Below are 27,292 nucleotides of genomic sequence, written 5' to 3' on the forward strand. Positions count from 1 at the left end.
GAGTTAGGGAGTGAAAACAAGAGGGATTTATTAGTGCAACAGCAGTAAACCCAGGGACACCGGGGAGCTTGTGAAGGTAGCTGAGGGGATGAGGGACATCCTGAGAAGTTTCCTGGGGGAGCCGGGAGGAGAGACGGCAGAGGCTGGTTCTGCAGGCAGAGCTGAGCGGGGAGAGCGACGATCCGCCGGAGAGGTTCTGGCAAGCGAAGATGAGAACACACATGAGACAAAGCAAGGTTCAACAAAGTACAAAGCTCTCTAGAACTGCTGGATTGATACCACACTGAGGCAATTAATCCACTCGCGCTGGAGCACAAGTGGAGGCAGGCTTTACCCAGCGTTGATTATCAACCGGCGTCAGGTGTGGAGGAGAGTGAGTGAACACTCTCCTCGTCAGGAAATACCCCACCCAGCCTGCAAATCAATAATTGCCACAGCAACCACAACCAAAAAAACAAAAAACACCATTCTGTCAGCACAAAAACGCACATCACCACACATTCTTCCATATGTGAAAAGTCAGATTTTGTGTAGATTTATCTAAATGTGGCAAAAAAAAGATACTGCACAGAGTTATTCTGTGTAAACAACACAGTTATATGGCGTGGATTCATCCATAAGTTGAAAATACTGATATTAAAAAAACTGATATTACACAGATTCTTGTATATGTAGAAAAAAATGTCTTTTAAATGTACAAAATATTCATAGTGCACAGGTATGAAACGATAATGCAAAATCCTTCATGCATTGTTGCTGCACCAGTGAAATATGAGTTTTTTTGTGTGGTCTGTTGCAAGCAGTGCTGATTATAAAGTGTGACAGCAGCAAGGAGAGAGGACCTGATCATTGCCAGGATATGGTAAAATTACCCTGGAAATGGCCAAGAAGTCATGGAGTTGTGCTGGGCTACAAATGTATGACATAGTATGTTACAATACAATACGATGTGGTGATAGACTGTCTGTTTCTGCTCCACAGATGCTGATGGTTCAGAGTGTGTTGGCCGACATCAACAGGCAGACAGGAGAGTCGGAGTGTCAGTACTACAAAGACCGTCTGTTGTACGACGGTCAGAGGGACGAACTCATCGACCGGTCAAAGACGCTCAGCTGCCATGGAGTGCTAAAGAACAACAGAGGACTTGTCAGTACAATTTTGTCCCCCCTCAGCCTTTATTCCTACATTTCCTGCCATTAGATGCTTTTTTAATGTCAAGGGAATTTCCTTAACAGCTGATGAAATGAAAATATAATATGTAACTCTTGTCATTGTTTGCTTTTATCACCTCACATAAAATAAACAAAATAAGGATAATCTCGTCTCTCTCTTTCCAGAAACTCCATGTGTTCCTGTTCCAGGAAGTCCTGGTCATCACCAGGTCCGTTTCGGTGAACGACCAGCCAGTCAACTACCAGCTCTGCCGGCAGCCAATCCCCATCCGGCAGCTGGACCTGGAGGACCTATCAGATGGAGAGATGAGAGTGGGCGGGTCTATCCGAGGAGCCTTCAGCAACAACGAACGGAGTTAGTATACTCTCTGATAATACAAGTACATGTCACTTAGTCTCTCCAAAAAAAGAAATTAGTTGCAGTTTGAGCTGTATTCATTTGATCTGAAGCTGTTTTTTTTTTTCTAATTTGGGCCCCGACAGTCGTGTCAGTAGAGGAAAATGTTCATGTCATAGCAACAGTTATAGTTCTAATAGTAATAAGCTTCCAACATATTGCATAAACTGTTAAAAAAAAATGGTTTTGGTGTGGTAGGAATTGGGCCCATTTCCACTGCTGGAACTCGCGGGCCATTGTAGGGGCAGCCTGAACCTTCAAACAAAAGAACCTCCCTGAGAACCTCTTCAAGGCCTTTTTCCAGGGTCGAAAAAAAAAGCACCTTCTCTGGGATAGTTACTTCAGAAAGGCCCTAAAAAAGTGCTGGCTGTGACTTGATACTGATAGACAACAACAACAACGACAACGAACCTCTCTTCAAAGTAAAATCCTTGTAGTTGAATACAACAAAGAACAGCGCAACAACCGTCTCTGTTTCGTCCATTGTTGTATTTTGTGCATACAACTGGAGTTATGGTCACTAACTAATATTTGTTGTTTGTGATTTGTGTCACCGTCAAAGCTGTTGCAAAATTATTCCCACACCTTGTCCGGTGGATCCTACACTGCAATGGAAACCATAGACTGTACATAAAGATGGACATAGCCGCCATGTTAAAGCCTTGAGTTTTGAATTTTGCTGTCATCATCTTGTTTTTTTAAAACTGGATGTGATGGTTGAGAGCTGAATCTGACTGAGAATACGAGGACTTCATGAAGTCATGTCTTTTTCAGTGACAATGTAGCTCCGCCCAAAATATTACTCCTAATCTGTTTTGCTAATGACATGAACTGCTGTATTGAAGGAGACTTAAAACTAGCAATTGATTGAAATGAATAGGAACATGTTCACTGAGGCAACAACTGGACTTTTTACTGACTTCTATACAATCGGATATCTTTTTATAAATATAGGAGTCGCCCCCTGCTGGCTGTTAGTAAAAAAGCAGTTTTAAGGCACTTTTGCTTTGGCCTCACTTTTTAGACCCAGAGGCTACATCTACCTTTTATACACAGTCCATGATGGGACATTCTTGTAAATGTTTGCACCACCTCACACCTGTCATGAGTTCCTGTTGACTAGTCTGCACAGAGCCCTGACCTCAACCTCATCCAACACTTTGAGATAAACTGTTATGCTGACTGTAAGCCAGACCTTTTAGCCCAACATCAGTGTTGGACCTCACTAGCCTCGTTTTTGTTTAGACTAAATGCAGGCAAAAGACTCAACAGCTGGTGGGTGGACTGAAGCAGAAGAGTGTTGACTGTTGCAGCATTTCACATTTTATTCAGCTGTCTACATACATAAGATTTGGCAAATCAGATGTTCTATTTTATGATTTTATTGTGTTTTCAAAGGCTTACAATAGATCTTTATCTATCACAACATATGTCATCTCATAGCATTTCACATAGTAATGTAAGTATAACCTTACAAATTTGAAGCCTTAGTCAATTTTTCCTGTAGAGGTTTAATACCCTCCATTTAGAAAAAGTTACTCTGCATACTTTGTGGCACAATTTTGTTATGTGCATAGCATATTTGTCACAATTCTTTACCGACAAAATGTACCCAATTCTTATCAGTAATGTCTTTATTCTATGCATTTATGTAAAAAAAAGCAAAACTAGTTAGATGTTATACTTCCTTAAATGCCACTATAGATCTTTATGTCTACTGATGCCTTCTGGATGATTATGGAGAACAAAATCTGTGTTAGAACTTCAGATGATGTAATACTGATTTAAATCTATGTCTCACTTTCTCTCCCTCCCTCACAGCAAAGAATTTCTTCCGGGTTTCGTGGCTCACTGGAGGTCAGCTGCAGAGCCACTGTTTCCAGGCCAGTGACGCCTTCAACAAACAGCAGTGGATCAACTGCATCAAACAGGCCAAGGAAGCTGCAGCAGTGACTGGAGACCAGCCACCACAGACGTGTTGCCTGGAGACGGGCCTGGGTGGACAGATTGGGCCCCTTGTTGAGACAGGTCTCAGTTTGCACAGTGATTCTGGGCTTAAAAGTGAGAAGAGGATGTGGGGGGAGACGGAGGCAGACCTGGGATTGGAAGGAGAGGTTGGCTTGAATGGAGAGAACGATCTTGGTAAAGAGGAAGCAGCGAGTTTGACTCCAGAGATGGTGGAGGCATCTTTAGGTGTGGATGGTGGGACATGTTTGGAGGCAGATGGAGAATCAGGGATGGACGGTGAGACAAAGACATGGGTGGAGATGGAGTCTGGGCAGGTGGGGGTGCAGCCAGGAGCCACTGCAGACTGGAAGATGGATGGAGAAGGACAGACTCTCAGCAGAGATGATGTTCCCACTTCCCTTCTCTCCTTTCCGTCTCCCACTCCAGAAGAGGAGGAGGAGGTGATGGAGGAGGATCAGAGAGATGTTAAGGAGGAGGGGGAGGTCGGCATGGACACCAGTGAGGTTGACTCACTGCATGGTGAGGAGCTGACCCACAGGTGCTGATGAAGGGACCAAACAAACAAAGGACGACACCCTGAAGGGCAGCCAGTCAAGCTGGGTACTCATGAAACTGTCACTGATAAAACCAAACATGAATGATCAAACAGCATTGAATATGGTAGATTCCAGCCCTCTGGTGGAGTCACATGACAGAGCAGCACTCACATCATGGTCACACAGGCACTCATGGATGTATTATATGGACTGGACATCGGACTCATACGTAGCCCCAACTCACTTGAATGAAAACTACTCCTCTGGTGCCAGTATGTGTTACCCCTGGTGGTCCCGCCAGCTGACTTCTGCTCGACCCGCTGACTTTACTTTTACTCAAAAATAAACCTCACTTTTCTCGGTGCTGAGAGATTTTTAAACAAATGAAACCTCCATGGATTATAAATCCAATATTACATTGCATTATTACACTGGAGGTCTATTGGTAAAGTTCTTCTTTGAGCCACAGGGGATTTTTTGTTGTTGTTGCAGTACCACAAGTGGCCACTGGTGAGACTAAGTCGTGATAAAGTCAATATTTTATGTCTGCAATTGCAGAAAAGGCTGCAGTTGTAGGACCGCACTTCCAGGACCCTCGCTGACGTGTGCAACTTATGGCTTTAAAGGTTTATTGAACCCCAAAGGCTACTTACGGTTTTAGTGGTTTGTTCAACCCAAAATACGACTTTCTGTCCAAATGCTTATTGTTTTACAGTTTTCTTCAACCAAAATAGTACTTTCTAACTAACCAGTTATGGTTTTTACGTTTTTTTCCCACCAAAAATACTACTTTCTAACAAATGTGTTGTGTTTATTTTACTTGCCAGTTCCTGTGCTAGAAAAACTGCATACAACAGCTGCACTTCCTTGAATGGCCACTTGAGACCGCCTCCAGGACTAAGTCAGTCCCCAATGACCCTCTGTAAAAATATCACTTTTGGTCTCTATAGCTAATTTCCACATTGGATTTTTACATAACTCACCTCTTTAAATTTTGTTAAGGCTTAAAAGTATGCATAATTATGGACAATATCGGCACAAATTTATGCCTGATTTCTTGTACATCTGCACAGTAAGTGCTCACCTCCTCTCCACTACAGTATTAAAGAGCAAGAAACTCCACCTGGTGACACAACCAGGCATTACAGCGAATCTACAATACTTGAATTGTGTATTATGTAGGAAAATGGTGTTGGCTATCAGCAGATACTTATTATTAACTGCTCTGATTTGTTTAGGAGCCAAAAAAAAAAAACAAAGACTCCATCAGGACATCCCTATTAAATAAATGCGACTCCCCAGCTGAGAAAGCCTCTTGGATAAGATGCGAAACATCTTCAAGAACCAAAAATATCCATCCATTATCTATACACTGCTTAATCCTCACTAGGGTCACAGGGGTGCTTTAGTCTATCCCAGCTGACTCAGGGTGAAGGCAGGTTCACCTGGACAGGTCACCAGTCTATCACAGGGCTACACTTAGAGACAGACAACCAAGCACACTCACATTCACACCTACAGACAAATTAGAATCACATTTGGGTTATTCCATCTCAATCATCAGGGGCCTTCTGCTCAGCCATCTCTGATTTGCTTGAAACTTTCTTAATATAAACTATGGATATTTAAAATAGTATCTGTGAAATTTTAAATTAATACATCAAACATTTTCAGAGGTCATTAAAAAAATAAATTGCCCTTCCCACTTGCAGCAGGTTTTTTTCACAGATTGAAATCTGAGGCTATGTTTGAACAACAATCTTCTCAGAAACTATTAAAGATAAAACCTGACATTTTTACTGATCAGTTGCAAAATCAGGTTTTGTTGAATCCATCACATACGGCGCTTTGCTGCATCCTGATACTTAATTATATCATGTATTGGTTTTCACAGCACCCTCAGTCTAACTAATATTGATGAGTGCAGATGGATATTTCTTGCAAAATCCAAGTTGTTAAGTGGTGCAAAAATGCAGGTAATTTGTTTCAAACTAACCTTTTTTTCCATTTCTGTTTCTTTCAAAGTTTTCTCCCCTGTTTTAAAACATAACCAGCCTTTCATGGTTACAGCTACCACTCACTAGGACAAAACTGAAAAACAGTATTTGCCATGGCCAGGATTTATGTTCATATATTCATCCATTATGACTGTTGGTCATGGCAAGATTTTACATACAACCTCAGTGCTACCAGTCGGTGTAGAGAGCCTTCTACAGTTTTACCTTAAAGTTAATCATGTCAAACTTGTATCTCCAGTTTTCATTTTCATTTTGTTTTCAGGTCAGTCTTCTAACTTTTAAAATCTTGTCTGGAAACACTGGAGAAGACAGAGCTGCACATCATGGATGGATCATCAGAGTTTATTTAAAGCACTGCAAACACAATTAGATGAATCTTCAGTAGATTTTCAGTTTTGATCTTCTATCCTGACAGTTTTTGTCGCAATATTCTGTAAAACTGAAGCAGGTGTTGGAAGTGTTATTTCAAAGCTGCTGCAAATGTTCAGTGTTTCGTCATGAGACATCTTCAGAGAGAAACCTGTGGCTTATGTATGTATGTATGTAAAGAATGTATATGAAGTTTATGTGTATATGAATGTAGGAACAAAGCCAAGCATGTCTATTTGTTATGTGTGTGCTTCACATTATACATTAAATATGACTGCATTGCCAAGACAATCAGTTTGATATATAACATTTTTAGATTAGCGTTACAGAATACTGGTATTAAAGAAGGTTATCGGCACATCCCAGTCAGACTAAAGAACAAAATATTCCTGGATAGAACCTTGTAAAGAAAAAATACAATAAACTGAAAAGGTGATATTTAGTTGAGGTAGCAAGTGATGTGTGGATTGTCAAAGAACCAAAGCATCAATAAATTGTTTGAAAAGAAGGCTATTGCTGGATGAATGGTTACTGGTTTCTCTTCTCTTCTCTTCTCTTCTCTTCTCTTCTCTTCTCTTCTCTTCTCTTCTCTTCTCTTCTCTTCTCTTCTAAATTGATATTTTGGAAATGACAGAAAAAAACACCCAAACAAAGCCAAACAGAAGAGGGATTGTAATGCCTAATGTCACAAATTGATGCATAAAAATTGACCAGAGTGTCTTTTTGATGAGAGACCCTTTGTTGTGATTATCCATGTCATTTTTGTGAAAACAAAAGGAGAAAATGTCAGGTTTAGCCTATATGGGAATCTGTTTGTGTCAGGGAAACAACAAAAAAGAATGAAAAAGAAAATAATAATGTTGCTAATTATAATCCGAAACCAAAAAGTCCTAATTTTTCGATGCAAAGTCAAACATCACTTCCTAGTATCTCATAATTTGGATTTAGTCATTTTAAACAGTAAAGCAAACTTCGCCTGCATTGGCTCAGCCTTTTCATTTATATTGATATACAGGAAAAAAACAGATATCTGTCATATACTAAGGCAAGCTCAAGGGCTGCTCAGTAGGTGTGTGTGTTTTAAATAAACTACCAGACTGCTTCGTTTACCTCAGACCTAATTATAAGTTTATTAGTTGTAGGATGCTGTACAGTTTGTTAGGAACGTAGCTTTGTTTTTTACTGTTAGCAAAAGAAACAGAATGAAACTTTTAAGAAAAATAAAGCCTATGTGCCAGGACAAAAACAAATAATGAAAAACACTTGTTGATCACGTTATTATGATTATGTGTAGTGATTGCAACAACAAAACAAAAAGCTGAAGACGGAGGTTTCACCAACATGAAAGTCAGTTTTAGAGTAAAGAGTTAATACACATAATAAGAGTATTTTCCCAAACACTATGCAGTCTATAAGGAAAGTTAGTTGCTTTCTTTTGATTAAAAAAAAGTCATATTTGCAAAAACAAAACAAAGCAAAAAAACAAAAGAAAAAACAAGAATCATTTTTAAAAAAGTGAGATTTAGCCAAAATTAAAGTCAGTTTTTGAAAGGAAAATACCACAAAATTGTAAATAACTAAAAACACAGTTGCAAATCAGGCCAAATTTTCTTTTAAAAAGGAGAAGAAGACTATTTTTAATGCCAAGATTATTGTAATTTTGAGCTGCAAAGTCAAGTGTCATTGTATAGTACAAACTTTATCTGCATTGGCTCAGTCTTTTTATTCTACAAATAAATAATAAAACAATAATAATACACATATTTAGTCCTCACTGTCTTGATGCTGTACAGTTTATTAGGAATGTAGATTGCTTTGTTTCGATTAGTAATATAATCTTTGCAAAAACAAAACAAAAAAGTGATGCTTACAATAATTGGAAGTCAGTGTTTGATTTTTTTTTTTTTTTTTTTAAAGAAGTCGAAAAGTACTTTTAGTGCAAATCCAAAAAAAACACCTACCTTTTATGTGAAAATTATAAATATTTCGAGCTGGTTTGGTTCCTACAATATCTTGCTATGCTTCTTTTCCATCATAGACGAAGTAAGGTTAAGGATTTCCTCCAGGTGGCAGTAAAGCGCCGCTCGGTGCAGCAGCGGCGGCGGCTGACACTCGGTGAAGAAGAACCTGCTCGTCGGAAGCATGGCGCCGCTTGTATGTCGGTTCGATTCCCAGCGCCGCGGGATCCGGAGGTAACAGCGGTGTCATCGCGGGACTGCAGCCGAGAAACGTTGACGGAGCGACGGTCGCCAAGAGACTCGTCAGTTTGGTCGGGAATACAGAAAATGGACGACAGCCTGGCACGGCGGGAGGCAGGTCGTCCTCCGAGGAGGGTGTCTGCCGCCGCGGAGCATGGAACTAGCGCTAGCCTGCAAGATGGCGAGGTGATCCATGTAGCCTCCGCCAGAGAAGCTCACCCCGGAGCGGACAGACTCTGTCCACGGAGCGCTGCTGCTGCTGCCGGGAGGATGGAGAGGAGGAACTTGACACCGCAAGTGGTCTACCAGAGGTATATGCCGATGGAGCCCCTCAAGTTAACCATACCGAGGAAAACCAGGGAAAAGAGAGGTAGGCTGCAACTCTGTATCGTCACTGTTCATTTGAAGTATAAGACACTTGTTTATCTTCATGTTGACCGCTGCTCTTTCAGTAACTACATTTTTACACGTTTTCAACCGTTGACCCCAAGTTAAGTTTATGGAGCAACGGAAAAGTTCCATTGTCGGACAGCTAAGCGTTCATTATCGGACAGATCCATTTCATAGCATTTTTTGCTGTTAGCTTAGCCACAGAGAAAAACATTTAAATATTCACAAATATGTGAGTCACAGACATATCAACTCCCCTGTCATTTAAATCTGTTATGATTAGTTTCAGTCCTAAAAAGCCCTGAACAAGCTGTCACGGCTAACGTAAATCAGAGGTGCTAATAGCTAACAGTTAGCCATTTAATTACGTGTTTGCAACTATTACGCCGTGCTTATTATCACCTTTTGGCTGACTTTAGTTTGTTTACAAGTGAACTGAAATCTTCAAAGATTCATGTCTTAGTCTATGCCTTGATTTGAGCCCTATGTTGACGTTAGCTTCAGAGTGTTAGCTAAACCGAGGTAACCGCCTCCTTGTTTACATTCAGTCTGGTAGGACGTGAGCCCGTTTATGTACCTTGTGTTTATTACTGGTTTGTTTATAGGTGCTGCTGTCACAATAACACCATAAAACAAAACAGAACAACTCCCTAAGGACATATTTGTTGGCATGCCTGGTTCAGAGACAGTGGGTATGATTAGATCTGATCTGCGATTTAGTTTAGCTGGAAATTTGATTTATTGTTGAGGGACTGTTTGTAGGTGAAACTTCAGGTTAAAAGGTTTTGTGTGGAAGTGTGTGTCTGGATGTTTTAACCTCAACCTGCCTAACAAGCTGAACCCCATCAGACCCCAGTCCTTTGCCTAGACAGACTCTAACAACTTAAATATACTCCACAGTGATCCATACCTTTTCCTTCAAATCTTAAAACTTGGTTAAAAACTTGGGATTGTAGAAGAGCTAAAACGATTAATCGATTTAGTTAACCTCAAAGGAATCGCCAACAAATTTGCTGATTATCGATTTTAGTTGAATTCAGTTGACGTTTCTTTGCTCCCTTATGTTATGACAGTAAACTTAACATCTTTATGATGTTGACAAAACAACACATCTGAGAATGTCATCTTGAGCTTTGGGGAAAACTGATGGTTGACTGATGGAGGAAATCCACTGACAGATTAACAGTCAGCCGTGTACATTTTTGCTCTGCATTCTGCTTGCCTTCAGCCTTGATTATACTCCCTTATGAGCGTAGAGGGACAGCTGCAGACATCACGAAAGAGTTGTTGCTATTATGCGACTTTCTAACCTGTTGGGAGGATGCATACATATGCGTTAGGTTCTATCTCTGTATTCAGTGCATAGTTACAACTGCTGAGCATGAACACTGTTGACCTCGTAGCTTCGTCATGAATTTTGGGCTGCATGCGTGAACTTCTGCAGGATTGGGGAAAAAACAAAATTCATGTTGTGCTCATGGGGGAAGTGTAACACTGGCCTTATAGCATGTTTCAGTCCACTTGCAGTCTGCTGCACATGGACGTCCGTGGAGGGGTCCACTCGCACACTCACGACCCTCATGCTCTCTAGGAAAGTACAAAACTGGCGTTACTCTTTCTCCTGGTTTTGTTCACTTTTTCTTGCACCACCTTTATATGCTGTTGCTCTACCCACATGATTTGACATCTGGTCAAGAGACAAGAGTTGCAAATGATCTGTTTTGCAAACACTGGCACATTTACATTGATGCTGATTAATGTGCATTGTCCCTGGAAAAGGTCACAAACAAATTATGAAAGCTATCCTAACACTAACCAGCTATCTCTGTGGTAACAAATCCTAACCAAACCAAAACCCTGACCACAGATGAAAACTATGTTCAGTTCAGTTTAGTTTATCATCATTCAAACTTGTTGAAAATATGAAGAAACAAAATTATTACCCAGCTCCAGCAGCATACGGAATAAATACATTTTTGTAGTAAAATAACTAAGCTAGGTCTATGTTAAACAAACAAACAAATAAAAAATAAATCAATACATAACCTAAACGCCTATAATAAATTAAGCGCATAGTTAAAAAACAGCTACGCATCATGTTAATAAATTAAGAGTGCAATGCAGTCATAGCTGTACAGGGTGCAGAGGACAGGCTTCAGGCTATAGAGTTCATAAGTCTCGCAGCCTTTGGGAAGAAGCTGCTTTTAGCCTTGTTGTCCTGGCGTTGAGGCTGCACAGCCTTCTGCCTGAAGGGAGGAGGGTGAACAGTTCATATGCTGGATGGATGGGGTTCTTCATGATACATGGAACTTGGCTTCTGCACCTGTAGACATAAAGGTCCTTCAAGGAAGGGAGGCTGCTGTTGGGTATTTTCTGAACAGATTTAGCCACTCATTCATTGCAGCGCCTTCCTGTCAGCCACAGAGCAGTTCCCTTAGCTGCACCTGAAGTAGACAAACAAACTTTTGCAAGGAAGCGTGATTTAACATCCGAGGGGCATGAAATCCATTCCGCTCATCAGCTTATTAATCGTACTTAATGCTACTTGGGGTGTGAAATACTCATTCACAGTGATAAGTCCAGCTTGGGCTTCAAACAGAAACTTTAACATAAACATAGTTTTACTGACTGTGGGAGAGGAGCTTGAAATACACTGTTTTTATTTAGGCAGGAAGGGTAGAAACACCGTGTCAGGGGATGTACGTCAGCACACAGCACAGCCTCCTCCTTCCCCACCCCCTGTTGCCACAGCAGTAAATATATTTACATGCAAACTGATGTCACTGTTTTCAGTCCTGTCCTGTTTTTGAATTCATAATGTCACATTGACATAGGACTGAGGAATCTGTTCAATCATATGTCCATTTTCATGATTCTTCTTAGGCCCAGTCCACATAAACATCACCATCTACAATAAGGCTCAATTAAAGCTCAAGATGACCTGCTCAAACATCTTGTTTTATCCAGGAGCCAAATCTAATCAGTTTACTGTTGTAGAGGGGTAAAGAAACCAGAAAACATTCAAATTTAAGGAAGCTTGAATCAGAGAATTTCCATCTCATTTTACTTCAAAATCTGCTCAAACTGATGAATCTATTATCAAAATAGTTGGTGACTAATTTAACAGCTGATAACTAGTTGATGCTAATCTAGTTCACCATAAAATCCAGAAACACAGCTGAAGCGTTGTCCAATCAACAGGTGACAATGTACGCCTAACTCTGAGACCGTGCTGACCAATTAGAAGCCTAAAACAACATTATTGGTCCTGTTAGCCTACCAACAATAACGTGAAGTTATTCAATTCTCAGTATAATTTATGTATATACATAACAGAATTCCGGCACAGTGATCCGGTGGCTAGCACTGTCGCCTCACAGCTAAAAGGTCCTGGGTTTGAATCTCGGCCTGGGATCTTTCTGTGTGGAGTTTGCATGTTCTCCCTGTGCAGCGTGGGTTCTCACCGGGTTCTCCTGCTTCCTCCCACAATCCATAAAACATGATAAGGGTAACTGGTGATTCTAAATTGTCTTTAGGTGTGAGTGTGCTTGGTTGTCCGTCTCACTGTGTAGTCCTGTGATAGACTGGTGATCTGTCCGGGATGTGCTCTTCCCTCATCCCAAGTCAGCTGGGATAGACTCCAGCCCCCCCGCGACCCTACAAAAGGATAAACAGATGTCAATCCATCCATTATCTATACACCACTTAATCCTCAGTAGGGTCGTGGAGGGGCTGGAGCCTATCCCAGCTGATTCAGGGTGAAGGCAGAACCCGGAGAGAGGATAAATAGATATGCTATAGATAAATGGATGGATGAATGTCAAAATTCCTGTTAGCAAGGTTAACACCAGCACTGTTTGTCCATAATTGCACAGAGGCGGTTCATTTAAACAAAGTTTTTAACAGCTTAACCCTATTAAAGACCCACTTTCAGTGACCTAAAACTTTGTGTGAATGAAATGCCAAAGTGCAGAGAAAAAAAAATCATTATTACGACTACATTAATTTCAAAAAAAGTGCAAGTGAATTTACTTATTTATTTCATGCTTTAGGATAAAACTCCCACCTGTCAGCTTATTCCATCACTGTGTATAAAAGCTGTGACAGTTGACTAATGTTTCTCTCTTTTTAGCATCAGCTACAACAGATTTTTTGCTCTCCATCTCTGTAGAAACATCATGTGATTTTGCATGTGGCTGAATTACAAACATACGTCACTGCTTCCTGAATCACACACAGAATTATTCTATTGCAGTCAACAACCTTTTGCTTTGTTTTTCAAACGTACACTGTATTTTCATAGGTGTGACACGCAGGGTGGATTAAGTAGTAATTTGCTTTCAGGCACTGCCAAACAAATGTAAACAAATAATCCCGGTCATTTGACACCCACTGAATGTGAACGCACCCGTCAGTAGTATGGATTCAAGGATTCAAGGAACTTTATTTGTCCTGCCAGCTCACATTCACGTTAGTGGTTTGAAATTCGTACTCAGGTTTTAGTTTTGTTTTTTTTTGTTTAGGAAAAAAAAGCCTTATAAATAATAAGTACAATAAAATGAGAGAAAAATATAAAAACAAGAGCTATGTGTGTCTATGGCACACATAGAATATTTGATGGGCTTTTTAACAACAGGGAACGATCTTTTGTTTAACTTCTGTCATGGGGGCATGCATTGATGCGGTTGCACATGGGCAGCACCTCTGATGTGTTCGATGCTCCAGCTGAGCCCTCCGTACGCTGAGGGAGGCACCTGCTGCCACTTCATTAGTCTCATGAGAATTTGGCGTGAAAAAGGCTGCACAGGTTCTGTTATAATTGAGGCAAGCTGGCACCTACTTTTACCCACCCCAATGGGGCTAAAAGCAGCATAGAGGATGGGGAGAAATCTCTGTAGAAGGTTCGGCATCTGAAACCCAACGAGTGGAGGGTGCTACAGCAGCAGGTCAATGCCCAGAGTTAGATTAGCTTTAACAGTTACTGGCTGTTTTCTGCTCCTGAGGTATTTTTCCTCACTGTGGGCTCATTTTTGTCTGCAGGATAAAGTCCTGCACCTCTATGGAAACGGCACAACCACAGCTAGACGTACAGAGAACACAGAAATATCTTTGTGTATATAGCAAAGTTAGAATGAATACAAACATTGAATTTCTTTAATTATTTACTATGGAAAAAATGTATAAAATAAAACTAAACAAATCAACCTTCTTCCAGGTGCCCACAGGTGTCACCCATACTGGTGGCTCTACAAACTACAGATATTTTACTATTTGCATTTTCAGGCTTTGTCCACTCTTGACTCCTGTCTGGTCTCTAAACACAGATTTAATTTCAGCCCAATTCAACAAAAAAAAGAAATCCAAAATTTTTATTTTTGGTAAATTTTGGGGCCTTTAGGTTCAGAGGGTTAATCTGCTTAGATGCGTAAAGATGTATGCAGTAAGCTGTGGAATTAAGCCTTTTGATAATCTCCTACACAGCATAGCCACTGTCAACAAAGAGAATTGTGGATTTGTTGGGTTTCTTTCTACAATATAATGTTGTGAAGTTATTACCTTACCACGTGAAGTGCCCTGAGATGACTTATATTGTGAACTAAATACAACTGAGTTAAATTATTTCTGAAGCCTTCATAGATCGGACAGCTGGATTTTTGTGTCCATGTTTAAAAGGATTATTTGTTCTAATAAGTGATAATTTGTGAAAAAGAAGCAAAGGATGATTAGTGACGTGTGTCTCCTGTCTTTCTCTCAGCTGTGCTCCACGTTTCCACTGAGTCCCGGGAGTATGAAGACATGATGACCATCCTGACCTCCAGCTACATCGACACCAACTCTTCCGGCTGCATCACCTACAGCAGACCTCGGCTTGTCCACAGTGAGCAGCTGGAAAAAGAGGTGAGACATGAGCAGGTGGAGAGTCGTCACCATTTAAACATGTCCCACTACTTAACTGTTATGTACAAGTGGAATTCTGGAGAAGTACTCAGAGGTGGGATGTGCACCTGTGAAGTTTATGCCAAAGAATCTGTGTGCTAATCATAAAGAGATTGTGATGAATTTATTGTTTTCAGGACCCATGGTTGCTATGACCAGCTGAGATTCTTATTTGTTCGTGGATTGATTATCAATTGTTCTTGCGTGTTTTAGTTTGTGGAGAAGAGGAAGGAGATGAAGGCAGAAGGGAGGTCTGAAAAGGAGCTGGAGGAGAGCTACTGTTTCCTGCTGACAGATGCTATCAAGGTGAGATTAGAATTAAGCTTTGCTAGTTGTTAAGACAGGAAGAGTTCTTAGTTCAATACAGAGAATACACACAGTAACTACACTGTGTTTTTGCGCATTTGTGTTGCAGTTATCCCATGATGTGGGTATTTTGTACATGTTAAACTACGTCTGTCAAGTATCACTTTCCTGGATCTGATAAACGGGACTGCAAGGCAACGTCACAGATTGTTTTTCTGCCTGAAAACCAGAATGGCAGGAATTTCTCAGTGAAAAGAGCAGTTGATGTCAGTTTGAATGAGCCTTATTGTTTAAGATCAACATTTTGTCTTTTTTTTTATTTTTTTTTTTATTGTTTTGCTGTTGTAGTCGTTCCAGCTCTGTGAGAAGGGCCTGTTCGTAGGTCAGAGTTGGATCACACTGCTGGGAAACCCCACTAAAGGTAGGCGTAAACAGACACACTACATGATGGCTCAATGATTCATCAATGTCAAATCAAAATCACAGTATGAGACAAAACAATTAGCAAATTGCAAAAGCTGCAATTTAGGGCATGTTCTGCAGCGTGTCTGACCCAGGGTTTAAACATTTGCAGCAGTAGTTTTGCATATTCATGCCATCCTGGTTGTGTGAGAGTCATGCTTTTGATGGTATTTCATGCAATAATTCTTCTTCACGTGTTCTAAATCTACTACACAGTTCATTCCTGACTGAAGTTTTGTTTAAAAAAATAAATCTGAATATTTAAATCATAGTATCAGAAAATCTGCAATTAGATGTTTTCCCCAAGTGGTTCAGCCTTACTCGCATGTTCTCCCCGTGCAGCGTGGGTTCTCTCCGGGTTCTCCGGCTTCCTCCCACACAGTCCAAAAAACATGTTGAGGTTAATTGGTGATTCTAAATTGTCCGTAGGTGTGAATGTGAGTGTGCTTGGTTGTCTGTCTCTAAGTGTAGCCCTGTGATAGACTGGTGACCTGTCCAGGGTGTCCCCTGCCTTCATCCTGAGTCGGCTGGGATAGACTCCAGCCCCCCATGACCCTAGTGAGGATTAAGCGCTGTATAGATGATGGATGGATGGATGGATGGATGGATGGATGGATAGTTCAGCCCTACTCTCCACTGTAGGTGCTTCTCAATATCACGTCAGCTAATCCTGCCAAAGGACTTTTCTGATGTCTACTATCCATCAAATTCCGTCAAGGATCCAGAAATTTCTAGAATGCTTGTGTGTACCCTTGGCCTCCTTAGAGCATACAGAATCCTGCGCACATATCAGGCCTTTTCAATGATGCCCATCTGCTCACTCACTCAACATTCAAGTGGTAGCATCAGCAGGTAGAACACTACAAGGCTGGACTATGTGTTGTTTCAGCATTCAGCTACTGTGATTTGTACACGTATAGTAACAGTCACATCTCAGAGTGCGATGTGAAGTAACACAAATTAACCTAAATACACAATGCTGCAGCTTTTCACTGCTTAGTACAAAAAGAAAACTTGAATGGTTCACATTTTCCATGACTGTTCTATAAGGCATGCCCATCTAATTTAAGGTTCTTAAATAAACAAAAATATTGTTTTACTTTTTTATAAAGGAAATGGGGTTTGTTGGTATGCAGGATCCACATATGCACAGCAAAATGAGGAACAGTAGAGAAACACAGACAAAGAAGATTTGGATAAAATGAAATGCAGCATCCGTTGAATGTAAATACTTTAGCTTCAGGAAGGATGTTGACTAGAAACAGGTACTCTGCCAGCTGCTAATTTGTTAAACTATTTAAATCAGAACCACACAGCTCTGTATGACAAGTGCAAATCCAGATCTAGAAGCAGCGTTGAGAAAAACCGACTAACACACTGAGTTTTTGTCTGCACATTGAAAGGAGAGGTCACAATATGCTGAATGTGTAATTTCTGGTAGTTACTCTTTAAATCAAATCAGATCAGGTTTATTGACATTTTTACTGTACATACAACAGTAGTACAAACAAGATGAAAGACTGTTTCTTCAGGATCCAAAAACTAAAAGCACTTAAATAAAGAAGTGTTTGCATTTCCGGATCAGTAGCTCAGCATTCTGACAGCTTGTGGAATGAAGCTGTTGATGAGTCTGGAAGTTCATTCCTTTAGTGCTACGGAAACGTTTGCCTGATGGCAGCAGTTCAAACAGTTTATGGGGAGGGTGTGAGGAGTCCCTGACAGTGTTCAGTGTCCTGTTCCTGCAGCAGCTCTGGAAAAGTTCAGAGCTAGCTGTGTGTCTGTCCACCCAGAACAATGTCGTCTTCTCCAGCTGTATGTCCGTCTGGGATATTTTCATTAAGCAATGCCTCCGCAAAAGCATGACTTTACATTGAATACGTGCAACACTGTTTGTAGGAGTTCACTGACACCCACCTAGTTTGTTGAAGCATCCTTTGAGTTGAATACAGAATTAATTAAGGTGCCAAGAAAATGTACACGTGATCTTAATTTTGTTCTTTTTTGGTGTGTGTTTGTGCATGTGTCTCTAGGAGTGTATCTTTCCAGGTACTCAGACCTGCTACAGAGTAACGCCTTCACGCCAGGAGCCACAGGGGAGATCATCATCTTCAAAGTGATGAAGGTAAGTCAGCTGGCTGCCAGTCACTACAATCATCACGGTCTCTGTCAGCTCACCTGTCAAACTCAGGAAACATGAGTACAGAATGTGCTGAGCCAATTCAGGCATGTTTCACTGGATCTGTGTTCGCTATTAACATCTGATCCCTTCTTCAGAACTGTTCTGTGCACCTCGGGCTACTGATGCTGCATTGCACCTGTTCTTTACTGTGTCAGCATGACTGCACATGTGAGCGAAAATTAATTTGGCAAAATGCACACGTTTTTCACGCTCAAACTCCAACCCTTTCTTCTAATGAGCAATGATCTGTGTATAAAACGTTTAGGCAGCAGTTTCCCGTCTCAAGCAGGCAAAAACGTGCGGCATGTTTTTTCATGCAATGATCAATTCTGAGATTTTGCTTCTATACCTCGTCTTCCTTCAGAGTAGTCAGAACAAAATGTCCAAAACACACATTTAGGTGTTTACTACATTTTTCCTATTGGACATTTATGCAAATTTATAGCATGTGTATTCTGTATTTAACAGGATAGTACCCTATTTGCACATTTAAACATCAAATTTAAAAAAAACTTGTAATACAAAAAATAATTGTCCTAATGAGACAGGAATATACCGCTTTCGTCGAAGTGACAGGTGGGCGTGTCTAAGCCATGTTGCCATGTCATCAGAGTAATCAGCCAATGGTATGCGTGTATTGAACCGGAAGTCCCGCCTTGTCCCATGTTTGAGGTGGAGGAATGCGTACGTCGCCTCCCCCCTGTGTACAAACTGAAAGATTACGACAGGGAGCCTGTCAGAGGTACGTTTTACGAAGCCGAGTTGCAGAAAGTAAAGATACCGCCTAATAAAACCTGTCGAGTGGAAAAAGTTTTAAACCATCACATCGTCGGGGCTGAAAAGCAGCTGCTGGTACGGTGGAATAACTGGCCGACCAAGTTCAACAGCTGGGTCAAGGCCGCGGAAGGGAGGGATGTATAAAACACGGAGGAGAGGAACCTCCCTTTCCATTCGTAGTCATCATGGTTCACGGCTCTAACGAGGGGTTTTGCATCACCCTACCTTCTAACGCCAGCTTTGAAGTATTTAAAAAGAATACGAGCTCCAGTTTCCACGTGGATCTGAGAGAAATATCTAGATTTGAACGACACTCTGCTTCACCTCAGGGTTAAAATCACCAACACGGACGGCTCGAACTTGGCCGCCGCCGCCGCCGCCGCCGTAGGTCTCATCAATTGTCCTCTCAATACAATTTTCAGCCAATGCGACGTCATTCTGGGGGATGGTTTGATATCGGAGTCCAGTGCCACTCACCCCTACAGAGCGATGATAGAGACCCTGCTCAACTTTTGTGAAGATTCGTTAAAAAGTCAGTTCAGCACAGGGCTGTTTTACAAAGACACGGCCGGTTCTATGGACTCTGTGGTGATCGAGGACGGTCCCAACGCAGGCTTAGTGCAGAGAGCGGGGTTCAGTGTCAATTCTAGAGAAGTGCACCTGCTGGGGCCTCTGCACGCCAACATGTTTTTCAGCGAAAGACTTCTTTTGAACTCTGTGGATTTGAGAATCAAATTGACCAGAGCGAGCGACTCCTTCTGCCTCATGTGCGCCCCCAATGCAACTTTCAAGCTGAAAATACTGGGAGCTTCTGTGTTTGGCAAAAGCGTTGTATTTTTTTATTTTTTCATAAGGGTTCGACCCAGGTTCGTTTAATACAGCCCTCATTTTTACATCCAACTCATTTTCAGCCGTACGTCTCATGGGTTGATCTACAGGTTGAGTCATACGATTGAACTGCTGAGGGGTAACCAAAAACATTTTTTGAGCCATCTCTCTCTCTGCCTCTCTTTCTCCCCGTTAACGGTTTATGAGGCCTCCTAGAAGTTGTCCAAATATGGGCACGACGGCCGACAGCAGAGGCTTTGGTTGTCAGACTGTTTTTTTTTTATTGGCCAACAATTTGATAATTTTCTTTTGCCTCTTGAATTTTTTATACTGCGCCGACGTCAGAGATATATTTCCTTTTAAAAGATTGAGAGAGAGCTCGCACAGACACTGAATAAAGTCAGAGGACCAGCCCCGCAGAATATCTTTACGTCTCCGCGGGTCGGCTCGACACAAAGCTCTCAGTGAAGGAGCGTTCCTTTTTAACCGGGCTGACATGCTTGTCCTCCTCCTCGTATTAAAAAGACCTCTGTTGTTGTTGTTTAGGTAAATAGACAACTGGCCACTGGTGAGGTAGCGGACGCGACCTCACTCTGTCGGGTTCTGGACAGGAGGGTGTGAGTTCCATGATTAAATAGCCATGAGGCTGCTTCACCACATCTTCAAAACTTGCTAAAAAATAGTATTTTTGTGAAGGAAAAATTTGTTGAGCCAATATGTTGATTTGAAGCCTGTCTCTGGGGTTTTTAAACAACACCAGGTAATTACTGTTCAAACTGATGGTTCTACTGTGTTTCCCTTTTTGAAAACTATTCTGAGTCAGCATCATGACGCTCATGTTTCTGTGATGTCTGTGTTGTGTGAAAATTCTGACTACCTCCGGGTGATCTGAAGCTTGAAAAATGACATCATCCAGAATAATCAGATGTCTTTGGTCGGGGGGGAAACAGGTTTTCATCATCAAAACAATCAGGCAGTCCTTCCACAAATTTACTCTTTTTATTCATCTTCTGCAGTTCAGCATACATGGGTTGAAATGAAGTATATATCCACACGATGTTGTCAGGAGTCTGAGACAATACATCTGTACAGTTTTCCAACACATTTTTTGCAAAAAAAATTTTTCCACAACTGCTGGGGCCTACAATCTGACATGAAAAAGGCATCTGCAATCTGGGTCAAATTCTGTGACCTCGGTCACGTCTGATATTTTTTATTTTTATTGTATTTTTTTCTTTTCTTCAATATCCAAAAGGCAAAGTTTCACCCGTGGACAGTAACCGTCTCTTGAGTTTTTCAAATGAAACCCTCTTTATCACGCGTTGTGTTGTGCCGAGGAGCTTCAATGACGCCCCCCGAGGTCGGATTTTCCACATAATCTTCTACCAGCTTTCTGACGCTGTCAAAGTTGACCGTTTCAGCGCATTCGTACGTCTGAGTGATGCCTTTCGCGCGCATCACTACCTTTTTGTTTCTGGTCTGGTAAGCGTAACTTTTAGACCCTGCCGCCGCAAACTGCAGTGTGCCGTCTCTGTTCAACTCGTCTGTTAAATCACCCAGATAATTTCCTAGCTTGAGGGGAGATTCCCCCTCTCTGGTGACGTAAATCAGGCTGTCTGTGTCATAGTAAAGAACCCTCTCTTGCATCTCTTCCATATAACTGCACAGCTTTAGGCGACCGTAGGCCGTGGTGAAGGCCGCTATAAACACGTTATCCACCTTGTTGGGGGGTGAAATGTAACTGTCACACCACTGAATCAGAGCTATACTGTCGCTGAGGAAGGTAAAGTATTTGATTTCACGGCTTTCTGTGAACATAAAATCAAAAAACTCTTGCGGTTCTTTGATGAGGGCCGTCTGAGTCAGGTTACTTCTCTGCGCAAACGTTCCCCAGAAACTGTTGAGACAGAGCTTAGACACTTGTCTTTTAGCGGGGTTAGGTGCAATTTTTGAGGGGTCCAGCTTGATCCCCTGCTGTCTTTCATAATCTCTGACATATTTCTCTCTGCTCTCTGGGTTCGAGGCTTCGGGAGGATAACCCGAAGCCTCCTGCTTTCCCTTCAGAAAAGTGCGCATGTAGCCCACAAATACAGAATCACTCCTTCTCTCAAAATGCCACACTTGTGTAATCTTATCCAGCCTGTAGCCCATTTCCAGGGCCTTGTTAAATTCAGGAGTGACCCAGACCCCCGTCAGAACCCTGGCCTCGTCGTCGTGCGCACAAGGACCCTGCTGGAAATTCATCTCTGAGCAGGTGTGGCACAGGGGAAAGGTCAGTTTACCCGAGGATGTTCTGTGAGGTAAAACGGGGAAAAATAAACTGCAGGGAGGGTACACGACGGCTCTGATTAACCCAAAGTACTCTCGAGGGTGTTTGAAATCTTGGTAAATGACCTCGAGGTGTCCCAGAGGGTAGGGAAAACTACAGTTGACAAAAGGGTACAACAAGGTGACGTCTACATAGTGCACGGTGTCGTCAGGCGGCCTTGGTTCTGCCTCTGTACAAAGCCTCGCGGGGTGACAAAGGCTGAGGATTTTTGTAACATTTGAGGAAAATCTCTTAAGGCCTCGTTAGTTTTTTTTCATACGATTCCAATCGTGCTCCCTCATGATATTCACTTTGACTCCGTGCACCCTCTCTATCCTCTGCAGTCTTTCCCTGGTCTCTCTGTCCACCTCTTCAAAGGTAGCGCGTTTCAGAGGACACGATTCCTGAGGTTTCAAACACGTCAGACAACCGTGATAAAAACAACCCAGGAATTCCCACACGTATTTCACCCCTCCCACCTCCACGTAGCTGTCTACAGAGTACCTGCCCAGCTGTTTCTCACCCGTGTTCAGACCCACTCTCACCACTGGATGCTGGCATTTGAAAACGACTTGAATCTCCTGCGGTAATTGTCGGGGGAGGGAATGGCGAGGGTGTCCAGAAGTAAAAAATTGGTGCAGAACACTTTCATGCAGGCTGAAGCTATGGTGGCTCTGCTGAAATCATCTACCCCCGTTTCCTCCAGGTAACCCTCTCTGAACCTGCGACAGCCCTCGGCCAGAATGTCCACATCATTTTTACAGTACATGTAACAATCCCGTTTAAAATCATCATTCTGCACCACGTACAAAAAAACGTCTATTTTTGTCAACCACCTCGCAGTCTACGGTGTTATGCAGCTGTCTTTTTCTACCACCGCCGCGAGGATTCCTGATGACCTGAGCTGTCACGCGCGACTCCCGTCAGCCATAATCATCATGCTGGATTGTACGGCTTCATCCAGGAGAGTCTGGAACTCTGTCAGGTCAAAACCCTCCCCTCCTCTTAATATCGCCAAGACACTATTTGGAAGAGAAGAATGCCCTTTCTACTAATTCATAAACGGTCCCCATGACAGAACCGTAAAAAGTACCGTAATCTGGCATCTCTGAGTCTTTGGCTGTCAGAATATCTAGGAACTGCGTGTATTCGACGTTGTTAAAATCATCCCTCACGACCACAGAAGGGGCTCTTGTATTTTCATTTTGAACACCGGCTTCCTCTGACACTAACCGCTGCTGCTGCTGCTCAGGTTGACCCTGGGGGTCATCGGTGTGATTAACACCACCCCCTTTGTTGCTGCAGCAGCGGTTCACGGGCGGGGGCTATGATGTGTAAGTGATTTAAGATAGAGTCTAACATTTCCAAAATTTGAATATTATCAGTAGGGGGAGAAATGTTTGGAGTGTTTTCATCAGGTTGTGTGCGTTCAATGACTTGTGTACAGGCTGCAGAGACCGAGGGTATTTCATTTAGGTTTACAACCGTGTTTATTGTACTCGAGACATTGTCTGGTTCTTTGTTATTTTGACTAAGATTTATTTCATCTGTGGAGACGTCGTTTAGTTCATGTATTGTCTCCCTTAATTCGTTTAATGTATTTAAGACTGAATGTGAATAATTCAACTCATCAATAGCATTATTAATTGTGATAAAAGGATCAGAAGCACCAGCGGTTTCAGAGTGTACAGTGTTTATTTGAAAAGACCGCGGGTGAGACTATAACAGGCGTGACTCCTCATTTGAGTTTAACAGAGAATCTTGTAACTCGGACAATCGGCGGTTACTGTCTTCCATGATCACAGAAATTTCAAGTCAGTCAAAAAAAAACAAAAAAAAAAACTTTGCCACAGTCTTTCTAACATTTTCCAGCATTCCCTCAAGCTATAACTTTTAATTTAACAATCAGTGGGGTGAATGTGTGAACACAGGAAGCTAAGCTCTGTCTTTACCAATTGCTCCTTCTAAAATCAAGTCTGAGTGACACAGACAGAGAACTGAGTGACTGAACCGTGTCTTGTTTATATATCACACATGGCCTAATTTTTAGAACATTCTAATCCTAAAAAAAAAAACAAAAAAAAAATATATTTTTTCTTTTCTGGCTGTTGACACTATTTTCAGATGTATGGGTTGATGAAAAGAGAGATCCAACATCCCCTATGTAGCAACGTTTTGGTCTAATATGTGGACAAACTGAATCAGGAGCCTCGAACCAGGCTTTATCCAGTGATCAGATTACTGCAAATGTATGCAAATTAGCGTAAATTTAGGTAGACATTACCTCAATTGCATATTTAAATGTAAAAAAATTCAGCACATTATAACTGTTGCATTTCAACTAAGGACATTTCATGGTGATATCTGTTAAAATTCCTTCCCTATTCAACAGTAGTGCCTCCACTTGAAATGACAAACACTAGCAGTGAGAAACGTAATGACTTAAAGTTCTGTGAGTAACCTGGCATGTCAGCGCTGAACTGGTCCCATGACTGTAGTCCCCATAACGGAAAGTTCTCAGACGCTGTGCTGGTTTAAATAAACCTGGATAATTATGTGTCTATGACAAATATTATTTTTTTTATTTTTAATGGTGCGTAGGAAGCATACAGCTGTACAAGTATGTATACAACCACAGGGAAACCTATATTATGTATGATTAAAAGAGTCCTACTTTAAAGCTAAAACTAATAAATGGTTCATATAACCATGATAAATGGTTATTTTAATAATCAGTTAGTTGACCGAGGACTTATTTGTGTTTTTTGTTTCAGGGAAAAGTGAAGAGCATCTATGAAAACATGAAGAACATTCTAGATCCAACGCCTCGCTTCGACAGCCATATTTCTAAGAATGCCAGCAAAGTCACCTCGGTCAGCTCTTACCGCGCCTTTGAGCTCACACAGGTAAACACACACACACACACACACACACACACACACACACAGAACAAAAATACATATGCAACACTCTGAAATTAAAGTAATATTTTATGATATTAGTTTCTTTATGGAAGAGAGTCTAATAATAAATACACAGAAATAATTACCTGCCGACTTCTCACTGTTACATCACATTTTTGTTAAGATTAGTTTTTATTGGGCTTCTTTATTTGACAAGACAGTGTAGAGAGACAGAAACATGGGGAGAAGAGCAGGGAAAGGACATGCAGCAAATGAGCTGCTGGCTCTACTCGAACCGTGGCCGCTGCGTAGGGGACAATAACCCTGTACATGGGTTGCCTTCTTGTCCGGTTGAGCTACCGATGCACCCCAGTGTTACATCACATTTTATCTATTGGACAGTGAAAGTAACTCACTATTTATATAAGCTGTTTAGTGATCAGCATGACTCCTTCAGTTGGTGTTGTTGTCAGGCTCTGGTTCATGTTTGGTTCAGGTTCCATTCAATGCTAAACTTAAATCATACATAAAATCTTAGAACACAGATGCAACTGGATCTAACACTGTTGTTTTTGGGGTTTTTTTGTGTTGTTGTTGTTGTTTATACCAGCAATACTTCTACGAGTATTCGTTTGATGAGCTGCGGGAGCGACCTCGCCAGGTGTGTCCGTACGCCATCGTCTCCTTCCAGTTTAATGGAAAAGACTCTCCGCTTCCCAGCAAACCTTTAGCACCCATGAGGTAAGGATATCTGTCAAGTGGAATATGGTTTATTCCACTGATTCCAAACCAGAACACGATCTAGAAACACATATTTAACACTCAATAGGCTGATGGAGGGAACAGTAAACACTTTCCTCTGTTTTATTCTTTAAATGTTAATCAGGTTGTTTGATTATTTCTATCAAACTTTCTCCCTCCTTAAGTGGAGAAGCTGATTAACTTTGATCATACTAACTTGGATTTTGGACAATTATTTTCCAGATTTCTTTTCTCCTGTTGATTAAAATGTTGAGTGACATTAACCCTCTGACACACAAGCACTTTCTGTGTGTTTTTTTTGTTTTTACTCCTGTCACATTGTATTTATGTGGGCTCGTTTTTCTCTCCAACACAAAGTTCTTCACCTCTATGGAAACAACCCAACCATAGCTAGAAGTAGAGAGAACTCAGATATGTCTTTGTGCAAAATAGTAAAGTTAGAATTTTAAAAAAATCATTAAGAAAGATCAATTTCTCTCATTATTTTTATTACCAAAGTTTAATAATCCTGGAAACACAATGCACAGCATTTTTCAAAGTGCCCACAGGTGTTACCAATGCAGTGCTGCCCATTTATTCTAGGATGGAATTATGACTCTATCCGGGATATTCCAATAAGCAGGCGTCATTCTTGATGTCAAGCTTCTGGGCCAAGGACAGGTTGTACCGTTTACGCTTCGCACTCATGATGAATCAAGATTAGCGTATTGAAGTTTCCGCAGTGATAGAGCACTGAAAGAATTGTGTCCATGTCATTTCACCTTTGTAGATACGAAAAGCCACCCCATCAATTAAAGTTGTTTCCTTCAATCAGAGGGTCTACAGAGGACGAACTTATCATGATTAACTAGCTGAGCAGTTCAATGAGTGACGACATGCTCTGTAACAATGTGATTCTCTTTGATGTGCCCTGATTAACGTCAGACAGTGTGTGAATAACTCAGTGATCAGATCTCAGGTAAGCAGGTAACAGAGAATCAAACAAACACGCTGACTTCCGAGGCTGACCAGGGTGTGATAATCTGCCACACATGACCGACGCTCGGCCCGTGAGCTGTAACGATCAGCCAACCATGACTTTAAACGGGCAAAAGTTATTCTTGCAATGAATTTCAGGACATTTTGTTATGACAAAAAACGGGATCATGACATTATTCTATGACAATAAAGGGACTGTTTTACTATAGGTTATACAGGAAATGATTCGGGACTTTGATATTTTATGATTGTAAACAGGATATTCTATAAAGGGGTATGACATTAATTGGGCAGCACTGTACTAGAAAGAAATTGTGGCTATACATACTGTACATAATACAGTTGTTATGTTTTGATGACCTCTACAGACTAGGTATTTTTATACTACTCTGCACATGAACTCTAAAAGGTACATTTACTCCGCTGAATGTATCTTCCAACAACTTGCTGACAGTTTCCTCCACAGTATACTGCTTTGAACCATGTTTGATTTATTTCATAGCTTATGTATGTTTTATTTTCCTTTCAGTTTCTAATTTGTTTCCATACGTGTCTTCTCTCTGCTCTGTGTAACACGGCCTGCAGTTCAGCTGAACACTGACAGAATGTTTGTCATGTGATTGTTGGTTGCTGCTGAGTCTCTAATTGCTTTTCAGTTAGACTTAGGAGCCCAGAGTTTGTTTTTTATTAGTTTTTTTATAGGATCTGGTGCAAGCAGTTTATTTTTTGGCAATTTTTTTTTTTTTTTACGGGACGGTTAAAATCATTTCTCACAAAATAATATTAGTGTCAGGGCAACTGCCG

General features: G+C 41.3%; 2 protein-coding genes and 1 long non-coding RNA gene across 7 annotated transcripts in view; all 3 read left to right on the forward strand.

Moving 5' to 3' along the window:
- Positions 1 to 4,887, forward strand: part of arhgef3 (Rho guanine nucleotide exchange factor (GEF) 3) — a 48,006-nt gene extending 43,119 nt beyond the window's left edge. For all 5 annotated transcript variants that reach the window (XM_008301278.1, XM_008301280.1, XM_008301282.1 and 2 more), the window contains 3 exons: positions 982 to 1,146; positions 1,338 to 1,527; positions 3,391 to 4,887. In XM_008301278.1, the coding sequence (XP_008299500.1) occupies positions 982 to 1,146; positions 1,338 to 1,527; positions 3,391 to 4,082 (1,047 nt within the window). In that variant the 3' untranslated portion in view covers positions 4,083 to 4,887. The remainder of the gene's footprint in view (positions 1 to 981; positions 1,147 to 1,337; positions 1,528 to 3,390) is intronic.
- Positions 4,888 to 5,787: 900 nt separating this feature from the next.
- LOC103371825 (uncharacterized) lies at positions 5,788 to 6,968 on the forward strand. Its single transcript, XR_520963.1, has 2 exons — positions 5,788 to 6,768; positions 6,841 to 6,968. It is a non-coding gene; the product is annotated as an uncharacterized LOC103371825 (long non-coding RNA).
- A 1,685-nt stretch (positions 6,969 to 8,653) lies between these two features.
- LOC103371829 (uncharacterized) overlaps positions 8,654 to 27,292 on the forward strand; it is a 38,694-nt gene continuing 20,055 nt past the window's right edge. Inside the window, exons 1-7 of the mRNA XM_008301285.1 lie at positions 8,654 to 9,028; positions 14,804 to 14,946; positions 15,199 to 15,291; positions 15,640 to 15,712; positions 17,784 to 17,875; positions 24,620 to 24,751; positions 25,359 to 25,489. Of these exons, the coding sequence (XP_008299507.1) occupies positions 8,746 to 9,028; positions 14,804 to 14,946; positions 15,199 to 15,291; positions 15,640 to 15,712; positions 17,784 to 17,875; positions 24,620 to 24,751; positions 25,359 to 25,489 (947 nt within the window). The 5' untranslated portion in view covers positions 8,654 to 8,745. The remainder of the gene's footprint in view (positions 9,029 to 14,803; positions 14,947 to 15,198; positions 15,292 to 15,639; positions 15,713 to 17,783; positions 17,876 to 24,619; positions 24,752 to 25,358; positions 25,490 to 27,292) is intronic.

Source organism: Stegastes partitus, unplaced genomic scaffold (assembly GCF_000690725.1).
Source record: "Stegastes partitus isolate 25-593 unplaced genomic scaffold, Stegastes_partitus-1.0.2 Scaffold1654, whole genome shotgun sequence".
Classification (NCBI taxonomy): domain Eukaryota; kingdom Metazoa; phylum Chordata; class Actinopteri; family Pomacentridae; genus Stegastes; species Stegastes partitus.